Genomic DNA, 27,515 nt, shown 5'->3' on the forward strand with positions numbered 1-27,515 from the left:
AGTTGCTGGAGAGAGTAGATCTGGGCACTCATACATACCAGAAAGAAAGAACGGAGTTGGTAAAGCCACTTTCTTCCCAGTCTGAGGACCCGAGTTCCATCCCTAGAGCCTACCAATATGTGTTTGGTATAACGTGAACAACCCCCTCATTCCCCCCCCCTTTTTTTTTAACAAAACACACACCATTTTTTTTTTTTTACAAAAATTAAGGGAAAGAAACCCTGTCTTGAAAAACTTAAAAAAATAAAGAAAGAAAAAGAAAGGAAAAAAGGGTGAAGGGGGGAGAAAGGGAGGAAGAGAGAAGGAGTCAGAGCAGTACAGTGACACATGCTGTGTATGCCAGCAATGAAAACTCCTAAGACCCAGGAGTCAGAGCAGTACAGTGACCCATGCTGTGTGTGCCAGCAATGAAAACTCCTAAGACCCAGGAGTCAGAGCAGTACAGTGACACATGCTGTGTGTGCCAGCAATGAAAACTCCTAGAACCCAGTTAGCAACTGACTGGGCTTGCAAACCTCTGCTAGAGTCCACATCATGGCTGATACCATGTTCACCTGCTCTTTATATTTCTACATTGTGTGTAGATGAGGGTGGTATAAGCTTGGATGGTCAGAAAGTTACTCCTCAAATGGACATAATTTGGACACAAGTTATTTTTTAAAATCCTTATAAATAAATTTTAATATTTGTTCATTTCATGTGTATATGTGTGTATGCCTGAGTGTATGTATGTATACCATATGTACCACTGGCAGCGGTCAGAAGAGACTATCAGGTACCCTGAAATTGCAGTCGTGGGTGTCTGTGAGCCCCATGTATGGGCTGGGAACAAACCACCAGGTTTCTGTGAGAGCAACAAGTGCTCTTAACCATCTCTCTACCCCCCATTTATAAATACCTTTTTAAAATTTGCCAGGTGGTGCTGGATGGCAGTGATTTTAATCTGTGAGTTTGAGGCCAGCCTGGTCTAAAAAGCAAATTCCAGGACAGCTAGGGCTCTTACAGAGAGAAACCCTGTGTTGAAAAATCAAAAGTAAAAACAAACAAAACCTCCCAAATTTGTCAGATGGTAGTGATGCCTGCCTTTAGTCCTAGCACTTGGGAGGTGGAGGCAGGAGGATCTCTGTGAGTTCAAGGCTAGCCAGGTCTACAGAACGAGTTTCAGAACATCTAGGACTACAAAGAGAAACCCTGTCTCAAAAAACTGAAATACACACACACACACACACACACACACACCATGCTATATAATACAATATAATATAATATAAATTATATATATCAGAGGTGTTTTCAGCAAAATGAGAACAACTTTTAATTATATATTTAGAAAACAATAAAAGGAAATTAAAAAATTTGCCCTCTGATTATGATAATAGTAGGCAGTGCTTTACCAAGGCTAGATTAATAGCTACTCCAGTGATTGATGTGCCAAAACTCCGAACATGCTATTACCAGCCAAACATTTACTTTTAACTATTCCTTTATTTAGAAGAACTTGCTTTTCAATCATTGTTTTTATTAATTAACTGTTGATGTCTCCTGGTAAAAAATTGGATGGAAAAAGAAGGTTTAAAGTTGATAGTAGTTTTGAAGATCTAAGGAAGTGATCATACTCTTGTGAAGTAGCAGAAATTGTTACAACCTGTGGGCGTTTGGAAATCAAGTGTGCCATCTTTTGCCATTGAGCTATCATGAGGGCAGTCTATTTGCAGTAAGACAATAGAAGTTTCTGTCCTGCCCAGTCCCACAGCTGTTCAGTTCCAAAGAAACACACAGAGGTTTATATTAGTTATAAATGGTTTGGTGTATTAGCTCAGGCTTATTATTAAATAGATCTTACAAGTTAAATTAGCCCATAATTCTTATCTATGTTTAGCCATGTGACTCGATACCTTTTCTCAGTGCAGCGTTTTCATCTTGCTTCCTCTGCATCTGGGTGGTGACTGCAGACTGAGCCTTTCCTTTTCCCAGAATTCTCCTAGTCTGGTCACCCTGCCTATGCTTCCTGCCTGGCTACTGACCAATCAGCATTTTATTAAACCAATGTGAGTGACAAATCTTTACAGGGTACAAGAGCATTATCCCGCAGCAAACTAGGATTAATGGAATCTCTAAATCTGAGAAAGAAAAGAGATTGGAGCATGCACATGAGGAGTCTGCAGAGCAAGCTTTAAGAAAAAGCAGAGAATACATTGGGAGATAGGAAGGTAAGTGTCCTGGTGACAAGAAGAATTTCAATCTAGGGCATCTCCAAGTGGACTGAGAGCTTTGTCAGAGGGAAATGTCCCAAATCACAAAGAACAGCTTTCCTTTCCATGTGATGGGAGCCTAACAGGACAAGAGAAGCTGCCTGGTGCACAGGCTACAAACACGCTAGATAACCCATTCGCACATCAGAACTGTGTGGCTTAAAGACTGCATCTCTCTAGATCCGAAACCAGAGAAGTTGAGATAACAGGAAACAGAGGTCCCAAAGTCTTATTAACAAACCTTGACTTAATTGTTGACAAAACAAACAATCCAAGTTAAATCGCATGGAATAAAAGTGAGAGTTCAGAAACAATGAAATACAAATGACCGAGAAAGATTATAAACATGTCCAATCTCTTTAGCAATTAGTGAAATACAAATTAACGCTTCTTTGAGATTTTTATCTTACCCAAGAACATAATTTACTACAAATGCTGGCATTTATGTGGGCTGAAGGGACAATAAACTGGTGTAGGCCCTATGGAAATTAGTGTGGGGTCTTTCTAAAAGTGTGGAAAGATACTTACAATATCTTCTGTGTTTATCAATTCTAGGCATATATATTCTATTATAGAAATATTTGATCATCCAAGATAATTGTTGCTTTACTCACAATAGCCATGAAATGGAAGCAAACTAGATGTCCATCAACTGATGAATGGATATTGAAACTGTGGTACTTGTACACAACTGAATTTTATTTCATAAATGGAATTATGAAATTTTCATGTAATGAATGGAGCTGGAATTACCATAGTGAATGAGGTAACAGAGACACAATAAGACAAAGCCAAATTCTTTCTCTCATTTGCAGATGTTAGTTTTGAATCTTCAGGTATCTTCCTTAACTGGAGTACCCATATAAATCAGGGGCAGTGGATAGGGGATGTCACTAGCAGGGGAATAGAACACATGTGGTATGTTAGCACTTAGATGCAGTTGCTGCTTTTTCAGAGAACCAAGTTTGGTTGTTAGCACTCACATGGTGTAACTCCAGTTCTAAAGAATGTGACACACTCTTCTATCCTCTGCAGACATCAGGTATGCAGTTTGTGAACATCCTTAGATATGCAGTATACAGAAATAAAAATAATGCAGATCTATGGGCCCGAGATTGCTCTGTGGTTAGACATACTTGCAGCTCTTGAGAAGATTCAGGTTCAGTTCCTAGTATCTCCATAAGAGCTTACAGTTATCTGTAACTCCACTTCCAGGGGATCCAGTACCCTCTTCTGGTCTTCACCAGCACCAGGCACATGCATACAGGAAGGAAACTCATATACAGAACAAAAACAAATTAATCTAAAGAAATAAAAAACCTTTAAATCCACAACATTTGGATTTTAATTTTATTTCAAATATTGTTCATATTAAGGTTGAAAGACAAATGTTGTATCTCAAACCAAATCAAGGAAGAATTGAGGCAGGCAGTGAGTCTCTTTTCAGTTTCCTGAAGTATAATGACACACAAAATTTCTGCATATTTAATATATATTTTCATGAATTTGAAACTTTGCATTAACTCCTGCTAATACTATCATGTCAAGACACTCTCTATATCTACATGAATACAAAGCTATTTAACCATAAACACATATGTTCATGGTGTTCCATTGCTATGAGTCACAGGATTATTCAGTAATCAGTATCATTTCACAAGGTCACCCCATCAGAGTTAAGAATTCTGTGTGGAGGATTAAACCAAAATGCAAGGCATGCTGTAATTATTGTCTTGTGAATAAAGTGACTGTTTCTTGCTGTAGATTCCTTGGTATAGCTTGTCCCCTCTGTTACAAATCTTGGATTTATTGCCCACATTTCAGCATTATTTGATCTCTTGTTAGGCACAGTTTCTCCTATGCATTTGGGGTTTACTGATTGCACAGTCAAGAAACCTGCTCTCTCTTCTATGTAAATGCAAAGTTCTGCCTTCCTGTAATTATCTTTATTGCTAGGCATTTGGCCATTGTTTAGGGTCTAGGCAAAAGTATTCCATTTAAGACATTCACAGATATCCAAGGACATAGTTTTAGGTCATTGCTTGTCTTTAGGCAGGCTGTGTTTCAGAGTGCCACTGTGGTTGCCCAAATTTTTATATTGTGGTGTGAGAAAAGATTGGTGACAAAGTGACATTGAGCAGAGATAAAAAAGAAGAGAGAAAATGAACTATTAAAATATATTGGAAGAAGCAGAAGGGTCATTATCGTTAACCTAGTTTTCCATCACATTCTGATAGCTAAAATGGGAGCTGGTAGATGCTGTAGAATCTGTCTTTGATCTTGTGGCTAGGGTTGAGGGGCAGAGGATTTGAGCCATGTTCATGCTGTATGCTCAGTGCAGTGGTGTGTAGGTGCAGTTTGGCCCAGCCTGTGAGAAATTATCCTTGTCCATCCAGAGTTTAAAATGCTGGTTACTTGAGACTGACCTTGATGAGAGTCTCTACATGATAGAATGTCACGAGCACTACAAATCAACACTTTCTCTTCTTTCCAGAGACAAATTTTAAATATTTATCATCTTAAAGGTAGTCATACTTATTTTAAACTCATCATTGTGTATAGGTAAGTGAATAAAGAAAGAGAAAAATGACTCAAACTTTGAAATTTCACAGCATTTGTACCATAAACAGTAGGGATAAGAAATGGGTGACAAAGACTTTATGCTCACTTAAGAAAGCCTATTTTTATTTTTATGTTTTTGATTGAGGCTACGTGAGGACACGGTAAAATAGGAAAAAGAACAAATTTTATTCAGAAGATGAGGATGTAGCAAATACTAGTAATGTTAAGGGTTACTAAATTACATAGTGATGATGTGGGATTCTCCTCTGTATACTGTGAATACCATTGGTTAGTAAAGAAACTGTCTTAGGCCTGTGATAGGGTAGAGCAGAGCTAGGAGGGGAAAATTAAACTGAATGCTGGAAGAAAGGAGGCCAAGTCAAGGAGATGCTATGGAGCTTCCATGAGATACAGACATACTGAAACCTTGCTGGTAGGCCACAAACTTCGTGATAAAATAAAAAATAATGGAGATGGGTTAATTCTAGCTGTAAGAGCTAGCTAGCAGTTCACTTAAGTAATTGGCCAAGTAGTGATTTAATTAGTACAGTTTCTGTGTGGTTATTTTTGGAGTCTTGGTAGCCAGGAAATGAACAAGCAGCCTCTTAAAACATAGTGAGGGCCAACACATGATAATGGATTCCAAACACCCAGATGCACTCATAAAGAGACTCTTCATATTTTCAAGAGGAGATCAGAACAATTTTCAGACCTGAGATTAAGACTGTGTCACAAGAATAAGTGATTAACAGTCTGGGCTGGCTAAATTCATCTACAGGCCTGTTTGATGCCATGAAGACATTGTGGGTGAAAGATGACCATGGGCAGGTTGTGTCCTCACAGTTCAGGTGGCTGAAGGCACCTTCACGTTCTGTTTATGAGGAGGTGTCAGTTTAATAAGCAAATACATGATGGACAAGTTGTAGAGGAAGTAAAGCAGAACAGTTCACGTGCTGTGAAAAGAAGCAGACTGAAGAAGCAAAGACCATGATGAGGACCTGGCTGATGTGGTGGGCTGCTTGCTACCTGGGGTCAGGGTGATTCAGGGCCTGGAATGTGTTGAAGACCACGTCTGAGTCCTGTGGTCCTACTTCAGTCAGTGTCTGTGTTGACACTCATGACCCATATTGCCACCAAAGACCACAAGGGTTCCAGGAGTCTTGTCTGCCACCTGTGACCATTTTTGTGCTCAAAGACCATTCTGCCACGGTGGTCATGCTGATCTTAAGGGCCTGTGCTGCTACCAAGTGCCATATAGGCCCAAGCTGTGATGTAGAGACATGAATAGGTCTGTGGCCCCACTGCAGCCAGAGTCTGTCTTGATGTCTGTGGCTCCTTAATCTACTCAAGGCCATGCCAATGCTTGGGGTTCTGGGATGCTACCTGGGGCCATGCTGCCGTACAAGGGCCACACAACCACTTGAGTGGTGCCAATCTGAGTGTCCAATGTCCAATACTGCCTTCTGGGGCCATGGTGATATCCAGGCTCAGACTGCTGCCAAGGACAAGTCTGGGTCCAGGTTATTATCACAGCCAGGGTCTATGTTGGTGTGCATAGACCATGTTGCCACCAAAGGCCACATGGATGTCTGAGTACAGACCATAACCTATGGTTATGCTGGTATCTGGGGCCTGTCCTGCCATAGGGGCCATGCGATCTGAGTGGCTTGTGCTGCCACATGGGGTCATGGTTGCCCAAGTCTGGGCTGCTGTCAAGAGTTATGTCTGGCTCCATTTCTCTACAGCAGCCAGGATCTGAGTTGATGTTTGTGGCTCCTGCTACCACCTAGGGCCATGAGGATGAGACCATGTTGGTGTCTATGTGCAAAGCTGCTTCTGTGGTCACATTGATCAAATGTTGGCATGTGGTTAATTAATTTTGCAGGGTTTTCTTTTGAGGGGAAATTCTGCAATGGTGATGGGCAGATGTGGAGACACTGGGAAGTGAGCAGAATTGGGTATCTCATAGAATCAATCAAGAATTATGGTAAAAAAAGCTAAGGGGTTGAAACTAAGCAGGATGTTTAGGGCAAATGACCTCTAAGAAACAGCTAGTTTCTTCTTTGTCTAGAAGCCCAAAATGGCCTTGGGTCTCTTGGAAGCCTTGTTCTTTCCAAGGACAGAGAGAGCAAAAGTGTTTGGAGGCTCTGATCCTTATCTCATTCCTAAATGATTTAGGGTTACCATTTCAGGAAGATGTTAGAGTAGCTATAAAGGCCCACTAAAGAAAGCTCGTGATTAAGTGAACAGAAACTGTGGCCTGGTAGAGACCCAGTGTTCTAGGGGGGCAGAGTCTATCACCTAGGCATAGGACCCTCTAAAGACATACCAAAGGGATAGGGAGAATAATTTTCCTAGAGAGGCATGATGGTGCAGCACACATTCAATCCCTGGACTCTGGAATCAGAGACAAGAAGAGCTTAATGCACATTGCCTACATAGCAATATACAGGACTGTCAAGGCTGTGTAGTACGACTCTGTGTCTAAACTTTTTCTTATTAATTGATATACTATCCATTTCATTCCTAGAATTCTCTCTACCCAGTGTAGTTCCTGCATGCTATGTTGAGTTTCAGTTGGGTCTGTCTATCCCAGGGTGGCCAGATCAGACTTTTCCTGTTTTCTTTTTTTTCTGTCTCTTTCATTTGGAGTTTGGACACTCGCTGAATCTAAGTATAACTTTTCTGATACTTTAGGCTCCTTTACTTTTTCTAGAAATGCCCCCTTTACCATGTGGCAGTTTGTTTATCATATGTTTGCCCTCCATACCTGCTTAAACAGCATGAGTGTATTTCTCCCTTCATCCTCCTCCATTGTCCTCCTCTGTGATTGCTGATTTGCATACTTGCATGAGTTTGAAATATTCCCTCATAACTTGAACAGATTATCTTTGGACTTTCACTTGAGTACATTTTAAAACTTTTTATTAATGAGATTAAGAATCCCAGAAATATTATCCAATAATGGAAGCATCATAGCTCTGAGCTGTCAGTGCTTATGCAGAAGAACAATAGGGAATTCCGAGTTGGAGGTGTCTTTTAATGGAGACATTTGTGGAAGATTTTCACAGCTTCTCACCAGTTTTTTCTAGTCTCAGTCTCTCCAAGAAAGGTGATGTCAGACATTCAGGATCCAATGTGGCAGGAGATGAAGAGAAGATCTGTGGGAAATGACCTCTTATTCCTTACTCCCTTTACACTTACACATTGTATCTTCGTGCTACAATGTCCTTGGGTGCTGCTCTCCTCCTGTCCTGAGTTGATGAGGCGCCCATGCAATAAAAGTGTCATCTAAGCCTAGTCCCTGAGTCATATGGTCTTTCTGAGTCTCTTCTTTATGATCACTGAGAGACCAAAGCAGAAACCGTCCTTATTACAGGTCTCCAATTATAAAAATTGGTTCATAATGTAGATTTCTGTTTCCCATGATCTTTGCCTTCCACTTTCTATGGTGACTTCCAGCAGGAGCAGGGAGGCCAATACCCTACATCCTACCCCAGGGCCCATGTCCTTCACATCATTTAGGCCTCTTTGAAGACCTTTATTGACAATGAATGAACCCTTACTTGGAATGTCTCAAAGGGTTGTAAGAGTTTCCTGAGAATCCTCAACAACATGTCATCAGCACAGATCCTAAATCTCTTTGGCAAATGCCTTGGCCTTCCTCCTGATCCTGCCTCTTCTATGTTAGTTCATAGACTGATGTTCCCCTGGTGCTTTGAATAAAAGATATTCTCATAGACCACTGGGAGGAGAAGGTGAGCAGTAGTGAGGGGTGGCCACACCAACCTGCTGAGAGGAAATGCTTAAGCAGCAATGTGACAGGCTGGACAAGACCAGACCACAGGAAGGAGAAGCGTGAGAAGCAGCTAGCTGTGCCAGACTAGGATGCTGGGAGGAGCAGTATAAGCAGCAGTGCAACAGGCCAGTCCAGGCCGGATGGCTGGGAGGAGAAACGTGAGCAGTAGCACAGAAGGCCAGGCCAGGCCAGGCTGCTGGGAGAAGAAGCATGAGCATCAGCATGAAGGGCCAGACTGCGTCAGGCTGCCGGGGAGGAGAAGCATGAGCATAGTGTGTTGTACTGGGACAGACCACTGGGAAGAAAAGCAGGAGTAGCAATGTAGCGGCCATGATGGTAGCAGTGGCCTCAAGACATTATCTGACCACTGGAGCTTCAGCTTCAACCCTGCCAACACCAGGAGGTATGATCATCTGAGCCTCGGGCCCATAGGCACCTGGAGGAGTAATGACCAAAGGCTCTCCTCTGCCCACACCTGAAGAAGCAATCAACAGAGCCACAGCCCCCAATTACACCAATTAGAGAAAATGTATCCCCTGAAACACAGACTCTGCCTATTCTGATTGGAGGAAGAGATGTGTAGGCAACAGGGTAAGAATACACTCAACATAAAGAACAAGACAGCACCACCGGACACTAGTGGTTCTACAACAGCAAGGCCTGAACATCCCAATGCAAGTGAAGCAGAAGAAAATGACCTAAAAATAACTTTATGATGGTGATTGAGGTCTTTATAGAGGAAATAAAAATTAAAGAAGTGGAGGAAAAGACAAAAAAATTGGAAGAAATCAACAAATTCCTTAAAGAAAACCAAGAAAAAGTAGTCAAACAAGTAAAAGAAATAGTTCCCGACTTGAAAACTGAAATAGAGTCAATAAAAAAATAAACACAAACCAAAGGAAATATGGAGATAGAAAATCTGAGTAAACAATCAGGAACTACAAATGTAAGCATAAACAACAGAATACAAGAGATAGAAGAGAGAATCTTAGGCCTGGAAGACATGATAGAGGAAACAGATTCATCAGTCAAAGAAAAATGCTAAATCCAACAAATCCTTAAGATAAAATACCAGGAAATATGGGACACCATAAAAAGACCAAACCTAAAAATAATAGGAATTGAAGAAAATTCAGCTCAAAGGCACAGAAAATTTATTCAACAGTCATAGGAGAAAGCTTTCATAACCTAAAAGGGGTCAAATGTATAAAAATGCAAGAAGCTTACAGAACACCAAATAAACTGAACCAAAAAAGGAAGTCTCCTCACCTCATAATTAAAACACTAAATATACAGAATCAAGAAAGAATATTAAGAGCTACAGAGAAAAAAAGCCCAAAGCATATAAAGGCAGACCTATCAGAATTACACCCACTAATCAGTAGAAACAATGAAAGTCAGAAAGTCAGGCTAAGAGACCATGGATGCCATACAGACTACTATACCCAGCAAAGCTTTCATTCAATATAGATGGAGAAAACAATATATTCCATGATGAGACCAGATTTAGTCAATACCTATCCACAATCAAGCCCTACAAAATGTACTAGAAGGAAATACAAGAAGAGATACAAGGAACATACCTACATAAACATAAAGGCAATATACAGAAAATCAACAGCCAACCTCAAACTAAATGGCAAGAAACTCAAAGTGATCCTACTGAAATCAGGGACAAGAAAGGACTCTCTCCATATCTGTTCAGAATAGTACTTGAAGCTATAGTTTATAGCTACAGCAATAAGACAAAAATTGAAGATCAAGGGAATTCAAATTGGAAAAGAAAAATTCAAACTTTCATTGTTTGCTGATGATATTATATATAAGTGACCCCAAAAATAGTACCAGGGAACTCCTACAATTGATAAACACCTTAATCAGTAGCCCTTCTATATATAGATGATAAGTGGTCTGAGAGAGAAATCAGAGAAATGTCTTTTTAATAGCTACAAATGACATAAAGTATCTTGGGGTAACGTTAAGAAAACAAGTGAAAGACCTGTATGACAAGAACTTTACATCTTTGAAGAAAGAATTTGAAGAAGGGGGGGCGGAAATGGAAACTTTTATAATTTAATAAAATTTACTTTAAAAAAAAAGAAGTAACAAAAAAAAGAATTTGAACAAGATACCAGAAAATGGAAAAATCTCCCATGTTCTTGAATAGGTAAAATTAAATAGTAAAAATGGCAATCTTACCAAAAGCAATCTACAGATTCAATGCAATACACATCAAAATCCCAGCAAAATTCTACACATACCTCAAAAACATTACTCTACTTCATATAGAAAAACAAAAACCCAGGATAGTCAAAACAATCCTGTATAATAAAGTAACTTCTGGAGGCATCACTGTCTTCAAACTTTAGTATAGAGCTACAGTAATGAAAACCACTTGGTATTAGCAGAAAAACAGACAGGAGGACCAATGGAATTAAATTGAAGGCCCAGATATCAATCTACACACCTATGAACCTATGATTTTTGACAAAGAAGCTAAAATTATACAATGGGAAAAGAAAGCATCTTCAACAAATGGTGCTGATATGACTGGATCTTGACTTGTAGAATCCCCATGCACAAAACTGAAGTCCAAATGGATCAAAGACCTCAACATAAAACCAACAACACTGAACCTCATAGAAGAGAAAATGGGAAGTAACCTTGAACACATAGGCACAGGAAACCACTTCCTAAATATAACCTCAGAAACACATACACTGAGAAACAATAAATGGGAACTCCTAAAACTGAAAAGCTTCTCTACAGCAAAGGACATGATCAATAAGACAAAATGTCAGCCTACAGAATGGGAAAATATCTTCACTAACCCCACATCAGACAGAGGGCTGATCTCCGAAATACACAAAGAACTCAAGAGACTAGATATCAAAAGAACAAAAAAATCCAATTAAAACATAGAGTACAGACCTAAACAGAGAACTCTAAACAGAGGAATCTCAAATGGCTGAAAGTCATTTAAGAAATATCAACATCCTTAGCCATCAGAGAAATGCAAATCAAAACAACTCTGAGATACCATCTGATACTGTCAGAATGGCCAAGATCAAAAATACTGATGACAACTTGTGCTGGAGAGGATGTGGAGTCAGGGGAACACTCCTCCATTGCTGCTAGGAGTGCAAATTGGTACAATCAGTTTGGAAACCAGTATGGAAATTTCTCAGAAAATTAGGAATCATTCTATCTCAAGACCCAGAAATACCACTCTTAGGCGCATACCCAAAGGATGCTCAATCATACCACAAGGACATTTGCTCAACCATGTTTATAGCAACATTATTCATAATGTCCAGACCTGGAAACAGTCTCAATGCTCCTCAACTGAAGAATGGATAAGGATACATTTACTCATAAGTTGTTTTAGACATATAGCAAAGAATATCCAGTCTACAATCCCCAACCTCAGAGAACCTAGACAACAAAGAAAACCCTAAGAGAGAGATACATGGATTTGTCTGGGAAGGAGAAAAAGAAAAAATCTCCTAAGTCAGCTGGGAGCATGTGGGACAGAGAGGGAGAGCAGAGGGGAGAGAGGAGGAAGGAAAGGGAGTAGGGAATCTATATGTAGCCCAATTAAAAATAACAAAATATAAACAATATTTCAATGCCAAGTACCTATGAGCTTGAGATAGATAGTAAAAGATATATATCTAACTTCAAGGTTACCATTCAGGGAAAATAGCAGAATGATACAAATTAAAAGAGTTCATGTAAATAAATCTATTGGAATATGATCTAGCACACAGAGAGCTTAAAATGTAATATTAGTAAATATGTTGTTAAATTTTTCCCTCAAGAAAAGAAATAATCTCTATATTATAGTATATATATATATATATATATATATATATATATATATATATATTTTTTTTTTTTTCAATCCGTGTTACATTTTGGTGAGGTTTAGGCAGTGCAGCCCTTCCAGAGAAAGTATGTTAAAGACGTGAGCTGTGATGTTAAAAAGACTTGTCACACTTTCAGTTTGTCCTCTGTGTTTCATGCTCTCCACTGAGGATGTGCGCTCTTAGCTCCCTAATCTGCCTTCCAAGCTTCTCAGGCTTGATGGACTCATGCCGCTGGAAGAGTAAGACCATAGAAACCCTTTATTCTGTAAGTTATTTTCATTGTGCTATGTTGTCACGACAAGAGATAGTCACTAACACCCCTCCCATCCCTCCTAACTTACAGTCAGACCTTCTGCTTCTTGTACATGTAGATGGCAGAGGCACCGATTACCAGTAGCATTTTGGGTACAAGGAACACAGCTACAAGGATTTCAGCAGTATCTGATGTCTTCAGTTCTGGAAATCAAGTGGTACGAGGAACCATTAGAGAGGACACAAGGAGTTTATCATCAGAGACCTTTACCTGGGTCATTTATGCACCCAAGCCCACCAGAACTCTGAGGACTTTGAATCTCTGCCCTATCCCTTACCTTCCTAATGCTGCAACCCTTTATTCCTCACGTGGTGGTGACCATCAACCCTAAAATTATTTTTGTTATTGCTTCATAACTATAATTTTACTACTTTTATAAATCATAATATAAATATCTGATATGAATCTACTTTGAAAGTTCTGTTCAACCAGCAGACGGGTCTTGAACGACAGGCTGAGAAACAGTGTTCTGTACCATGACATCCTCCTCTTTCTTAGGGATCTTCTTACTAAGTTGGCCAGTGGCTTTTACAGCACATTCAGGACCACAAGCACTTCCTCTAGAGGGGCTAATTATAGAGAGCCAATGACCATGAGAAGGTTGAAGGACAGAGCTCAGAAATATACTGTGCCATTAAGTTCTCAGAGAAAGAGAGAAATGTCAGACCTCAGAGATTGTTCTTCTGTAGTCATGTGCAATATATGAGAGTTGTGTCCTGAGATTGGAGTTGAACAGTGTTCTGCCTTGGTTGGATGTTGGGAACCCTGGGGTCTCCTCCCTGAGAAATGTCCCTGGCATTTCTCATAAGATAAATATTCATAAGAAATACCAATTACTTGGTCTCTAGGGTATTGTGTGCAGCATGGTGGGCACTTCTATTCTGAAACATAAGGGTTGGTCCTGCCCCAGCTTGGTGATGGAACAGGTCTATCAAGGGACTAATCACAAATATCTCCTGTTGTTTCATAAAATGTATCTGAGGATATTTTAAACCCAAGCTTCATATTAGAACATTCTGGAAACATTTAATATTTCAGATGCCAAAACCCATATCAGATCAAATAAAGAAACATAGATCTTAGATTTATCTCTGTTTCCCACATTATTCTAAAGAGAAAAGAGAAACCAGGTTGAGAATCACCAAACCCCTACCCCTCAACTTAATTGATAACAAAGGCCTGGAGAGGAAACATAAGAATCCAAGGTCACACGACTTCTGAGTAACAAAGTTCATATTGATGAGACAGTTCCTACAAGTTAGGAGTTTCTCTAAATGTGTTACATGACTTCACTCCATCAGTATAGCAGGTCTATATACTGTGCTAGCAGGGAGAGTCTGTGAAGTGAGTCCCCCCTGTGGAGGGTTGCCCTGGGCACACATGAGAGAGGAGAGTAATGGGATGCATATTGGGATACATATGCAGACACTGTCTCCCTCCTCTCCCCTGCAGACCACTGCACTATAGCTGCTTGGAATGTCACTGACATCACCATCTAGGATGTGTCCATACCCTTGACCAGGGAATATGGCTGTTATCATCACAGAAAGTGATGACATTACTTCCTGATGCTAATTTCTCAGTAATTCTCGGGGTAGTCATAGCACTCTGGAAAAGTGGGTGCAGGTATCCAAGTTCTACAGAAGGGAAAACTGTCATTCAAACCCGGTAAATTATCTAAGTTGTATAATGATGATGCCATGTTGACTCTTGGGTGCTGTTTTGCCATGTGATATGTAGAGGGCCAAGCATCTCCCTCTAAAGATCTATGATCACCACCATGCCACAGATGAGGACATTGAGGCTGAAACAGAGACTCTGTCCCTCTTCCCTGCTGTGTCTCAGAGGTCATTTCCTGTCCCTCACTTTCATTTACCACAACAAAGTAACTGTCCCCATTTCTGTAATTCTGATTCTGCCTCTTTGTCTCTAAGAATCGTACTTGAGGAATTCTAGCCCAAATCCCCGTTTCAGGTAACTGCAGAAAGGAGACTCTTTTCCAAGTGGCTCCTGCAGAACCTGCTTTTCTCCTTATTCCATGGATAGCCCACATTTTCAAGACTGGACACAAATGCAGCTATGGACTATGCTTCTGCAGTTCAGAGAGAATAAGCTATGTAGGAGGAATACCATGTATGCTGTGTGACTCTGTGAGGTAGGGTGATTTAGTCAAACTTGAGTCTTTCTCACCTGCTCACCACTCATGAGACCTCTTTGAACCTCAGAGTTTTCTTCTCTAAAGGGAAGAAGTGACCTCTCCTCTATAGTACATGTTTAGGTAGAAAATGACATAACAGACATGCAGCACATAGCACACTGCTATTTCATTTCCCTCTTTCCATTTACTTTCTCATCAAGGGAATCCTGAGGGACAATGACATGTCAGATAAATCTAGTGTTAGTGGAAGTCTATGAATTGCATCTTGACTGAGCCACTTGCTGGTTGGAGTTGTCTAGGCATTACATTACCTAGAACATTGGTGACAATAGTGTCAGGATAAAGTGACTCCTCTTGTCTCTCTCTATGAGGGGTTGTGAGAAGACTTCTTATACCATACCCATGTAGGAAAATGGTAACATCCCTATAAACTAATTCACCTTCAAATGCAGCAAGTCTCCTCTAGAGGGCATGGGTCTTATTGCCCAGACTGTGACTATTCAAGTTCCGCTGCTGTAACATTGCTTTACCGGCAATGAATTGAAACAAAGGAAGCATTCATGATCTGGGATCTTTATTAGTTCATCTCTAGCTGCTGGACTGTGACGCTTTGTTTACACAGGGAACAGATATGCTATGGAGTGATGGCATGGCTACATTGGTGTAACTCTCCCATCACTGCTAATAGCATCCGAGTATGAGGAACATCTCAAAACCCTGGTGAGCTGATGACAAACGGAAATTATAGTCAAGCTTGAGAAATTCTGACTCAGCATCTCATATGTACCTGACTGCTAAGTGGAGATGGTGTTTCTTGCTTGGACTGCAAGAACCTAGCCTGAAGTCAGATGAGCTTGCAAGTCCAGAACCCAGCTTCAGCAGGCTGTGTGGTCATGGGCAGGGCACTGGCAAACTGGGCTCACATCTCAAACAGGACTGCACTGGATCATCTGACTATACATCCTGCTGTAAAATCGTCAGAATCAAAACCAAGAAACAAGACGTCAGGCCTCTGTCAGGAAGTTGAAAGTGAATGTCCTTATGCCTGTGCAGGTGATTGGGGATCAGCTACATGGAGACCAACTCCAGGACTTAGATCTACATTGCCCAGAACCTCCAGTGCCTGTGCAAGCAGGATGCAAAATGTTTCCAGAGAGACCCAAGACAAAGATGTAAACCAGGGGTGAGAGATTCCACAGTGAATGTGGGCGCATACAATGGGTCTCAGTGTGCTGTGGACAAAGAACAAGTAAGAAAACCATACTGTGCCTGGGCTTGTTACTTTTTGCCTTGATTTTATTTTGCTCTTAGGAGGGAGGAGACACACATCTTGGGTAAAGAGATCATGCTTGCCTGCTTCTTGCCATCTGTTTGACATCTAGAATGGAACCTGGCATACACTAGGCCCAGGTTGTCTGGCAGAAAGAGAAAACTTAATTGGGTGATGTAATACACTCTGCAGGCGGTAGGCCAGGTTTGTCCCTGTCACTGAACAAGGCATCATCTGTCTTTATGTTGCCACTAGACAGGGGCAGATTGAGAAGGGCAGGTATTGTGAGGCAGACAAGAATATGGGTTCACCCCCATTTACCAGAAATGGCACCACTAGCGCATAGCATGTCCTCTCCTCAGCTTCCTTGGCCCACAGCTGGGTAAAGTCACCCTATGAGCATGAGGGTCACTTATAGGCTTGCTTCTTCATTGCTGATCACAGCATCTTGGACACATTTTGACTTGTTTGAGATATGAGGGACAAGGACAATGCAGTACTTACCAAGGACATACAGCACTGTGCCTCTCTCTGACTGAATCTCCTTGTCAGAGTCTGTTCTAATGATCTTCACACAGTAGTAGGTACCAAAATCATCAGTTGTGACATTACTGATGCGGATGGAAAAGTCCAGGTTGTTTCTCTTTGTGAGATCTGTAACACTTGTGACTCTGGGAAACTTCTCTCCTGAGAAAGTATATATTAGTTGCCGACTCTGTCCTGTGCCCCTGAACCACATAATGGGCCCCACAGGTGACAGGGAGGTCACAGTGCAGTTCAAAGTGGCTGACTCTCCAGCACGGACAGAAACTGATGTCTCAGGCTGAATCACCTTCAGGTCCCGTGTAGCTGCTCCTGCAGGAAACATTAGATAGTGCTCATCATTATGAGAACCCAAAACCTACAGGCTTCTCTAGTTTGTCATCAAATACTGCTACTTACTAGATCTCAGCACAAGGTATTCACAGTTCCCGACATTTGGGCCTCTTAGCAAACAAATGTAACAGATGCGGATATGAATCACAGAGACACCGAGTCTTTGGCAGTATTTTCATGAAGCCCCAATATTGTTTGAGATTCTCATGCCAATATTAGTTGGTTTTCATTTTCTGTATACATGGTATGTTGCACTTCACATATAATAGTATTAGATGTGAATATATGACTCTTTTGAGACCAGTGGGACGTAAACGTTAAGTGTGAGGTATAGTGAGTGAGATGTACATTTGATTACCATATTTTAGGTCAGGCCCCAAGTCTGGGGGGTTGCTTTACCAGATGGAGTGATAATGCTGTATATATTTCCCAACATGCAACAACATACACATTAATTAGAGAAATAAGACCCCAGTTTCAGTTACCAGTTTTTAAAATATGTATTTTTATCACATTAAATAATCAATTTTATATGTATTGCTATTTTTCTTCCAAGTATGTCTATGCACCAAACACATGTCTAGTGGTCAAGAAATCTAGAAGAGGGAGTCACAGACCTTGGAACTGAAGTTATACATAGTTATAAGTCACCATGTGTGAACTCAGAATTAAACCTGGGTCTCATGGAAGAATAGCAAGTGGTCTTAAGCCCCAAACCATCTCTCTCTGGCCCCAACAATATATTAACTTCAAGGGTAACATAACAGATTCCTACAAAGGTAATGGTTTGACACAACAGAAAAGTTTTATTTCATGCTTTGGAGGTCAGAAGTTCTAGTTTGGTGTGACATGGCCGCTACCAAGGGGTCACCAGGAGGCCATGTTTGTTCCCTTGCACATGATGTGTTCACCTGGGGACACTCTCTCTTGTCACCTGGCAATAAATTTAAACAAAGGAAGCGTTCATGATCTGGATTCTTTGTTAGTTCATCTTGGGCTGCTGGACTGTGACGCTTTGTTTACACAGGGAACAGATATGCTATGGAGGGATGGTATGGCTACATTGGTAAAACTCTCCCATCACTGCTAGTAGCATCCGAGTGTGAGGAACATCTTAAAACCCTGGTGAGCTGATGACGAATGGAAATTATGGCTGAGTTTGAGAAATTCTGACTCAGCATCTCATGTGTACCTGACTGCTAAGTGGAGATGGTGTTTCTTGCTTGGACTGCAAGAACCTAGCCTGAAGTCAGATGAGCTTGCAAGTCCAGAACCCAGCATCAGCGGGCTGTGTGGTCATGGGCAGGGCACTGGCAAACTGGGCTCACATCTCAAACAGGACTGCACTGGATCATCTGACTATACTTCCTGCTGTAAAATCGTCAGAATCAAAACCAAGAAACAAGACGTCAGGCCTCTGTCAGGAAGTTGAAAGTGAATGTCCTTATGCCTGTGCAGGTGATTGGGGATCAGCTACATGGAGACCAACTCCAGGACTTAGATCTACATTGCCCAGAACCTCCAGTGCCTGTGCAAGCAGGATGCAAAATGTTTCCAGAGAGACCCAAGACAAAGATGTAAACCAGGGGTGAGAGATTCCACAGTGAATGTGGGCACATACAATGGATCTCAGTGTGCTGTGGACAAAGAACAAGTAAGAAAACCATACTGTGCCTGGGCTTGTTACTTTTTGCCTTGATTTTATTTTGCTCTTAGGAGGGAGGAGACACACATCCTGGGTAAAGAGCTCATGCTTGCCTGCTTCTTGCCTTCTGTTTGACATCTAGAACGGAACCTGGCATACACTAGGCCCAGGTTGTCTGGCAGAAAGAGAAGACTTAATTGGGTGATGTAATACACTCTGCAGGCGGTAGGCCAGGTTTGTCCCTGTCACTGAACAAGGCATCATCTGTCTTTATGTTGCCACTAGACAGGGGCAGATTGAGAAGGGCAGGTATTGTGAGGTAGACAAGGGTATGGGTTCACCCCCATTTGTCAGAAATGGCACCACTAGTGCATAGCATGTCCTCTCCTCAGCTTCCTTGGCCCACAGCTGGGTAAAGTCACCCTATGAGCATGAGGGTCACTTACAGGCTTGTTTCTTCATTGTTGATCACACAATCTTGGACACATTTCGACTTGTTAGAGATATGAGGGACAAGGACAATGCAGTACTTACCAAGGACATACAGCACTGTGCCTTCCCCAGACAGAAACTCCCTGTCAGAGTCGAATCTGTCAATCTTCACACAGTAGTAGGTACCAGCGTCAGCAGGTGTGACATTACTGATGCGGATAGAAAAGTCCAGGTTGGTTCTCTTTGTAGTATCTGTAACACTTATGACTCTGGGAAACGTCTCTCCTGTGAAAGCATATATTAGTTGCCGATTCTGTCCTGTGCCCCTGAACCACATAATGGGCCCCAGAGGACTCAGAGAGGTCACAGTGCAGTTCAGAGTGGCTGATTCTCCAGCACGGACAGAAACTGATGTCTCAGGCTGAATCACTTTCAGCTCCTGTGTAGCTGCTCCTGCAGGAAACATCAGTTAGTGCTCATCGTGAGGGGAACACACAGCCTCCTCTAGTTTGTCATCAAATACTGCTACTTCCTAGACCTCAGCACGAGGTGATCACAGTTCCTTACACTTGGGCCTCTTAGCAAATGAATGTAACTGATGAGGAAATGAATCATAGAGATGTTGAGTCTTTGGCAGTATTTTCATGAACTCCAATTCTGTTTGAGATTCTCATGCCAGTATCAGCTTGGTTTTCATTTTCTGTGCCCATGGCCTGTTGTACTTCTTATATAATAGTATTGGATGTGAATATATGACTCTTTGAGACCAGTGGCACGTGTTAAGTGTAAGGTATCGTGAGTGAGATGTACATTTGATTACCAGATTCTAGGTGAGGCCCCAAGTCAAGGAGGTTGCTTTATGAGGTAGAGTGATAATGCTGTAGATATTTCCTAACATGCAATAACATGCACATTAATTAGAGAATTAAAACCCCGGTTTAAGTTATCAGTGTTAAAAATATGTATTATTATCACATTAATTAACCAATTTTATATATATTGCTATTTTTCTTCCGAGTATGTCTATGCATCAAACACATGTCTAGTGGTCAAGAAATCTAGAAGAGGGAGTCACAGACCTTGGAACTGAAGTTATACATAGTTATAGGTCACCATGTGAGAACTCAGAAATAAACCTGGGTCTCATGGAAGAATAGCAAGTGGTCTTAAGCCCCAAACCTCACTGGCCCCAACAATATATTAACTTCAAGGATAACATAACAGATTCCTACAAAGATAATGCTTTGACACAAGGGAAAAGTTTTATTTCACGATCTGGAAGTCAGAAGTTCTAGTTTGGTGTGACATGGCCGCTACCAAGGGGTCACAGTGCCCCACCCTCCAGGAGGTCCTGTTTGTTTCCTTGTAAGTGAAGTGCTCACCTGGAAACACTCTCTCTTGTCACCTGGCAATGAACTGAAACAAAGGAGGCATTCAAGATCTAAAATCTTTATTAGTTCATCTCCAGCTGCTGGACTGTGATGCTTCGTTTACACAGGGAACAGATATGCTATGGAGGGATGGTATGGCTACATTGATAAAACTCTCCCATCACTGCTAGTAGCATCTGAGTGTGAGAAACATCTCAAAACCCTAGTGAGCTGATGACGAATGGAAATTATGGCTGAGTTTGAGAAATTCTGACTCAGCATCTCATGTGTACATGACTGCTAAGTGGAGATGGTGTTTCTTGCTTGGACTGCAAGAACCTAGCCTGAAGTCAGATGAGCTTGCAAGTCCAGAACCCAGCATCAGCAGGCTGTGTGGTCATGGGCAGGGCACTGGCAAACTGGGCTCACATCTCAAACAGGACTGCACTGGATCATCTGACTATACATCCTGCTGTAAAATCGTCAGAATCAAAACCAAGAAACAAGACGTCAGGCCTCTGTCAGGAAGTTGAAAGTGAATGCCCTGATGCCTGTGCAGGTGATTGGGGATCAGCTACATGGAGACCAACTCCAGGACTTAGATCTACATTGCCCAGAACCTCCAGTGCCTGTGCAAGCAGGATTCAAAACGTTTCCAGAGAGACCCAAGACAAAGATGTAAACCAGGGGTGAGTGATTCCACAGTGAATGTGGGCACATACAATGGATCTCAGTGTGCTGTGGACAAAGAACAAGTAAGAAAACCATACTGTCTTGTCACTTTTTGCCTTTATTTTATTTCCTCTTAGGAGTGAGGAGACTCACATCTCGGGTAAAGAGCTCATGCTTGACTGCTTCTTGCCTTCTGTATGACATCTAGAATGGAAACTGGCTTACACTAGGCCCAGGTTGTCTGGCAGAAAGAGAAGACTTAATTGGGTGAGGTAATACACTCTGCACGTAGTAGGCCAGGTTTGTCCCTGTCACTGAACAAGGCATCAGCTGTCTTTATATATCCACTAGACTGGGACAGAATGAGAAAGTAGGTATTGTGAGACAGGCAAGGGTATGGGTTCACCCCCATTTACCAATAGCATTGCTAGCACATAGCATGTCCTCTCCTCAGTTTCCTGGGCCCACAGCTAGGTAAAGTCACCCTATGAGCATGAGGGTCACTTATAGGCTTGCTTCTTCATTGTTGATCACACAATCTTGGACACATTTGACCTGTTGGAGCTATGAGGGACAAGGACAATGCAGTACTTACCAAGGACAGACAGCACTGTGCCTCCCCCAGACTGAATCTCCCTGCCTGTTATGTAAATCTTCACACAGTAGTAGGTACCAGCATCATCAGCTGTGACTTTACTGATGCGGATGGAAAAGTCCAGGTTGTTTCTCTTTGTAGTATCTGCAACGTTTGTGACTCTGGGAAACTTCTCTCCTGAGAAAGCATATATTAGTTGCCGATTCTGTCCTGTGCCCCTGAACCATATAATGGGCCCCAGAGGAAGCAGAGAGGTCACAGTGCAGTTCAGAGTGGCTGATTCTCCAGCACGGACAGAAACTGATGTCTCAGGCTGAATCACCTTCAGGTCCTGTGTAGCTGCTCCTGGAGGAAACATCAGTTAGTGATCATCGTGAGGGGAACACACAGCCTCCTCTAGTTTGTCATCAAAAAATGTTATAAACTAGACCTCAGCATGAGGTGATCACAGTTCCCCTCCCTTGGGCCTCTTAGCAAATGAATGTAACAGGTGAGGAAATGAATCACAGAGACACTGAGTCTTTGGCAGTATTTTCATGAAGCCCCAATTCTGTTTGAGATTCTCATGCCAGTATCAGCTTGGTTTTCATTTTCTGCGCTCATGGCCTGTTGTACTTCTTATATAATAGTATTGGATGTGATTACATGACTCTTTGAGACCAATGATGTAAATGTTAAATGTGAGGTATAGTTGTTGAAATGTACATTTGATTACCTGATTCTAGGTCAGGGTCCCAAGTCAGTGGAGTGATAATGTTGTAGATATTTCCCAACATGCAATAACATGCACATTAGTTAGAGAAATAAAATCCTGGTTTAAGTACTAGTTTGGTGTCACAGACCTTGGAACTGAAGTTATACATAGTTATAGATCACCATGTGTGTACTCAGACTAAACCTGGGTCCCATGGAAGAATAGCAAGTGGTCTTAAGCTCCAAACCATCTCTCTCTGGACCCAACATTATATTAACTTCAAGGATAATGTAACAGATTCCTACAAAGGTAATGGTTTGACACAACAGAAACGTTTTATTTCACGCTTTGGATGTCAGAAGTTCTAGTTTGGTGTGACATGGCCGCTACCAAGGGGTCACAGTGCCCTACCCTCCAGGAGGTCATGTTTGTTCCCTTGCACATGATATGGTCACCTGGAGACACTCTCTCTTGTTACCTGTTTTGCCATCAAAGCACCCTATTTACTCAGTTACTCTAAGTCCCATAGCTGACACTTCTGTCTGCTTCTTGCCTGGACTTGATGATCTTGTAGGACTGTATTGTACTGCACTGTCCTATACTACTGGACCAAGACTGTGCAACATTTGTTTGAGATATAAAAAAAGAGAAAGGAAAGTAAGAAAAAATACTAAGGAAGGCGAAGAGTCTGAATAGCAAGGTGTAACATCAAATGGAGAGAAACTGTGGGAAGGAACCGAATGAGGAGTCAGGGATATAATTTATTAGTTTAAGGGACAGGGTCCACAGAGGATTTAACAGGTTACAACAAACATCTAAAATCATGGAAATGTGTACTGTAGCATTACTCAGGCAGCACTGCAGGGGCAGAGGTACAATAGAGAAAAAAATGTAAGTGTTTGGAGTGTAGTGACAAGATTATTGGAGAAAAACCGTTGTCTAAAACTTTCCTGGTTTATTAAAATATAAGAACTATAAATCCAACAACTGACCTAATTCAGTGTGAGATAAACTCAGAGACACACACCAGCAGACGCTAGAATCCAACAGACAAAAGCAGAGTAGTAAGAGAATGCTGAGTGTTGCCTGGATGGAGCATGACTCATCTCATCCTGCCAAATGATAGGATCACAGCCCTTATCAGAAGTGTTAACATCCAGGAGGCCATGAGACAGTGTGTGTAGTCACAGTTCTAAAAGAGAAAACACATCCAGCATGTTGATAGTCTTAGAATACTTACTGATTAAAAATGAAATATGGGAAAAATAATGGGAAATGGGTAGACTATATGAGCCTGTATAATAATTTACATTTTGGCATAACTATGTGCAAAATTATATAAATAATTCTCTCAAAGTTCCATAATTTGTTGAACTGGAAATCCTAAATTCCTAGACCAAATCTTTTAAGAAAAAATTTAAGGGCTGGAGAGATGGTTCAGAAGTTAAGAGCATTGCCTGCTCTTCCAAAGGTCCTGAGTTCAATTCCCAGCAACCACATGGTGACTCACACCATCTGCAATGGGGTCTGGTGCCCTCTTCTGGCCTGTGGGCATACACACAGACAGAATATTGTATACATAATAAATAAATATTTTTTTAAAAAAAAAGAAAGAAAAAATTTAGGAAAATCATAAAGATTAAAAAGACCTAATTAGTTTTTGTATTAAGATAAGGTTAGGTTCAGAATTTGAAAAATGTAGAAACTCTCAAAACTTCGTGGACTGATTTAACATTGCATTTAAAAACAAAATTGTAACTTCAAATTTTATTGAGCAATGGGACCTATAATGTAGAGACAGAGATGAGACAAAAAGTATAGAAACAGTATGTATGGCTTGTTTTTCCAATAGACTTGCTTAAAACCATATATAAGTAGTAGTCATTACTCTGTATCATTTCTTATTAGCAATGATGCTCTAACATATTTAATAGAAACTAAAATGAAATAACGTCTTTGTCACTTAAAAAGTAGTTTGATTCTATAAAAGTAAAATGGTAAATATGGGGAGATTTAAAAGTCAATATCATGTGCCTGGGACCCACCTCATCTTTCACAAAGAACTAAAGCAGTAGCCAGCTGCTCCTTGAGGCAGCCAACTATGAGAGAGAGAGAGAGAGAGAGAGAGAGAGAGAGAGAGAGAGAGAGAGAGAGAGAGAGAGAGAAGGAAGTCATCAAGTGAGCGCTAGGACCTTGTGTTTCTGGGAGGAGAGAACAGAAAACTGAACTGATTATCCTGACATCTGTGAAATCTGCTTTGCAGAGTGGATTTGAGACTCTCGTCAAATTTTGTTTGCATGGATGAAGATGATCACAGCTAGTAGAAGCGTCCGGTCCTTCCCGGCTTTAGCGGATTTAGGGAGAACTGGGGTCTGCACAGGAGCTTTCTTCTCCGTCCCACGTCTAGAGTCCAGGCTGCTGTAGCTGTGTACTATCTAAGCAAGGGAAGAGTTTCTGAGTTCACCCAGTTAGGGTCGTGGAAGGTAGACCGTCCTTTACACACCCTGATCTACGAGTCCACAGAAATCCCAGAACACTACCACAGAGTTTGCAACCTCAATATTCAATATATCCAGGAGAACAACAACAGCCACACTCAAGCCTGTCAAGTGCCACAGTGTGCAGGAGAAAATCGCTTCAGCAAAGAAGAGAAAAGAGACTTTACATAAAGGTAAAGGATAGTGGATCCGTTTTGTCACCAGTCTCTACTTCATAGTCAGGACTCAACAAATTCTCCCGTATGTGTGATTTGCTCAGTGAACATCTTCCCATGCGACTCAAACCCATTTGAAATTGCTAATTTCTGTAGAAATAGAAACCTTGTTTCCCATGTGAATGACATTTCTGAAGGGAAGCTGTTTGCATGTAAGGAAGCTGAAGAACAGAGGAGCAGAGACCCATAGAGCCTGCCCTCATTTCACCAGCTAAAGCTCATGGGAGAGAACAAAGTCTCTGGGAGGAGTGATTGCTAATCCTATGACCTCAGTCAGTCAGCCTGAATTCAAACCACGGCTCTAGACGTTGCCGTCAGGGTTGTTTGTGCTTCTGCTTCTTCTTCTGTGTCTGTGGCAGTGTCACAAGGGCATTAACCTGACCTGTAGGTCCATATGAGGTAGAACAGTGGAGTACATTCTACAGTAGTTGGGATATGGCGAGTGCTCACGCTCACGACATTGAAAAGTAATTTCTCAGCTGATTTCTGGGTCATGGATCATTCACTGACACTGGGTATCTGCATAGTGTCATGGAGTTTGGTCCAGATTATGGAGGTGCATCTAGCTCTAGGTATAAATGTACATCTGGTGATAGCTATGGCTTGCTAAATTATATTTCTATAGATTTGAAAAATACTGGAGGGTGCAAACAAATAATATTACATCTGTCTCCATGTTTCAGAGAGTTCAAGGGTCACAGTGCTTACTGGCTCCATTGCTGTGGTCTCAGGGGAGGCAGAACCTCCTTATGGAGACAGTGTATAATGGGACAATATTGTTCATGTCCATCTTACCTTCAAACACCCAATCATCTCTCACAGTAGTTCCATCATCTGGGAACAAAGGCTTTAATACACAAATTTTTGGGTATATTTCATACTCAAAAAGTATGACATTTGTACTAGACAACTTCACAATACTGAAGTAAATTCCTAAGATAAATTAGCCAATAAAAGCCAAAGTTGCACTAAATATCACAGTTTAGAAATTTCAATCTGCTGGCTATTCTGTTGAATTGGAGACTGTAGGAAAACAGATGATCATGGTAGGGAGACAGGAATAATGCAAGCAAGGCTGAGTGAAATGTGAATAGAAAGACAGAGCAAGGACACACAATGTCTATCAGTGAAAAATATTCTCCTTTAATGCTATCATGTGCATTGGTGTTGTCCTTGTTCCAGTAACAGTATATGGACTGAGCAAATTGCTTTTATATATTTAGGAAGATGTGTGTTTGTGTGTGTTTGAAAGAGAGACAAAAACAGAGATACAGAGGAAATATGCATATAAAGAAAGTGAGGGAGAAAGAGAACAGTTAAAGAAACAGAGTCAATAAATTAGAGAATGGGACTAGGGAAAAAGATATATATTAATTTGAGAAAATAAAATACAAAAGTTTCAGAAAGTGCTCAAATAACTAGAAAGACTCATCATTTATTGCTAGTATCAGTTGCAGTGAGAGTATAGTGAGGACAGATTAAAAGTTTGACTTCTGTTATTAGATAACACAATAGATCCCCTAACCAAAGTGGGAGCCTGAGGGCTGATAAGCCCTGACCTGAAGTCATCAAGTTTCTCTAATGAACAAAGAAGGAACTGAGGTCAAATTGTCTTTGAGAATCATGAGCAGGGACCACTCAGAGTGTCAACCATCCTTATATGAGAAGAAGGGAAACAAAGTTCCCTGGAGAATACCAACAAGATCAGGGATGTGTGAGTGCCTGGTATAGATGAATTGCTTGCACTCTACATATCAAAGCCATAGCCCAGTACCTCATAATGTGACTATATTTGAAACAGGGTCTTTGAAGGAGTCAAATTAAGGTGGATCTTAACCCAATGTGACTGGTTTCATTTCAAGAAACAAAAGATCCAGAGACATTCTGAAGTGAGATCCTGTGAGGAGAGAAGGAGAAGGTACGATTCACAATAGCAGAGGCATCAAGGAAGAAAATACCTTAGTGGGCATCTTGACCCTGGATTTCCAGCCTCCAGAACTACGATGAAATGAGTGTCTATTTTATTGATTACCAGTATGTAGTACAATGCTGTGGGAACCCTACCAATAAAACACAAGCACTAGTAAGACAGAAGCACTCACTGAGAAGTTTGTGGTCACACGAGGAAGGAACTGGAGGACAGAATGAGGAAACTTAGTGAGAAGGATGGTGGGTGAGCACTGCCAGAGACACTTCCCTCTAGCCATGTCACCGCCCTTGACTCAGGAAGTGAGCAGAGAGTGTGGAGACAGGCCATCAACCACTTTGGAATTGACTTGCAATCTCTGATGGGAC

At 41.3% G+C, this 27,515-nt stretch overlaps 1 protein-coding gene across 4 annotated transcripts in view; it reads right to left on the reverse strand.

Annotated features, from left to right (window-relative positions):
• Positions 1–27,515, reverse strand: part of LOC148117714 (signal-regulatory protein beta-2-like) — a 32,817-nt gene that overhangs the window by 4,364 nt on the left and 938 nt on the right. The window contains exons 1-6 of one of the 4 annotated variants that reach the window (XM_087902243.1): positions 23,535–23,700; positions 21,814–22,158; positions 19,279–19,629; positions 16,728–17,078; positions 12,824–12,938; positions 7,723–7,975 (exon numbers count right to left, since the gene is read on the reverse strand). In XM_087902243.1, the coding sequence (XP_087758369.1) occupies positions 12,826–12,938; positions 16,728–17,078; positions 19,279–19,629; positions 21,814–22,158; positions 23,535–23,613 (1,239 nt within the window). In that variant the 5' untranslated portion in view covers positions 23,614–23,700 and the 3' untranslated portion in view covers positions 7,723–7,975; positions 12,824–12,825. Of the gene's footprint in view, positions 1–7,722; positions 7,976–12,521; positions 12,714–12,823; positions 12,939–16,727; positions 17,079–19,278; positions 19,630–21,813; positions 22,159–23,534; positions 23,701–27,515 lie in introns of those variants that run through there. The other 3 variants (XM_087902245.1, XM_087902244.1, XM_087902246.1) reach the window with 3 other exon arrangements.

The sequence above is a fragment of the Myodes glareolus genome, chromosome 27 (genome assembly GCF_982192425.1).
Source record: "Myodes glareolus chromosome 27, mMyoGla1.1, whole genome shotgun sequence".
NCBI classification, from domain to species: domain Eukaryota; kingdom Metazoa; phylum Chordata; class Mammalia; order Rodentia; family Cricetidae; genus Myodes; species Myodes glareolus.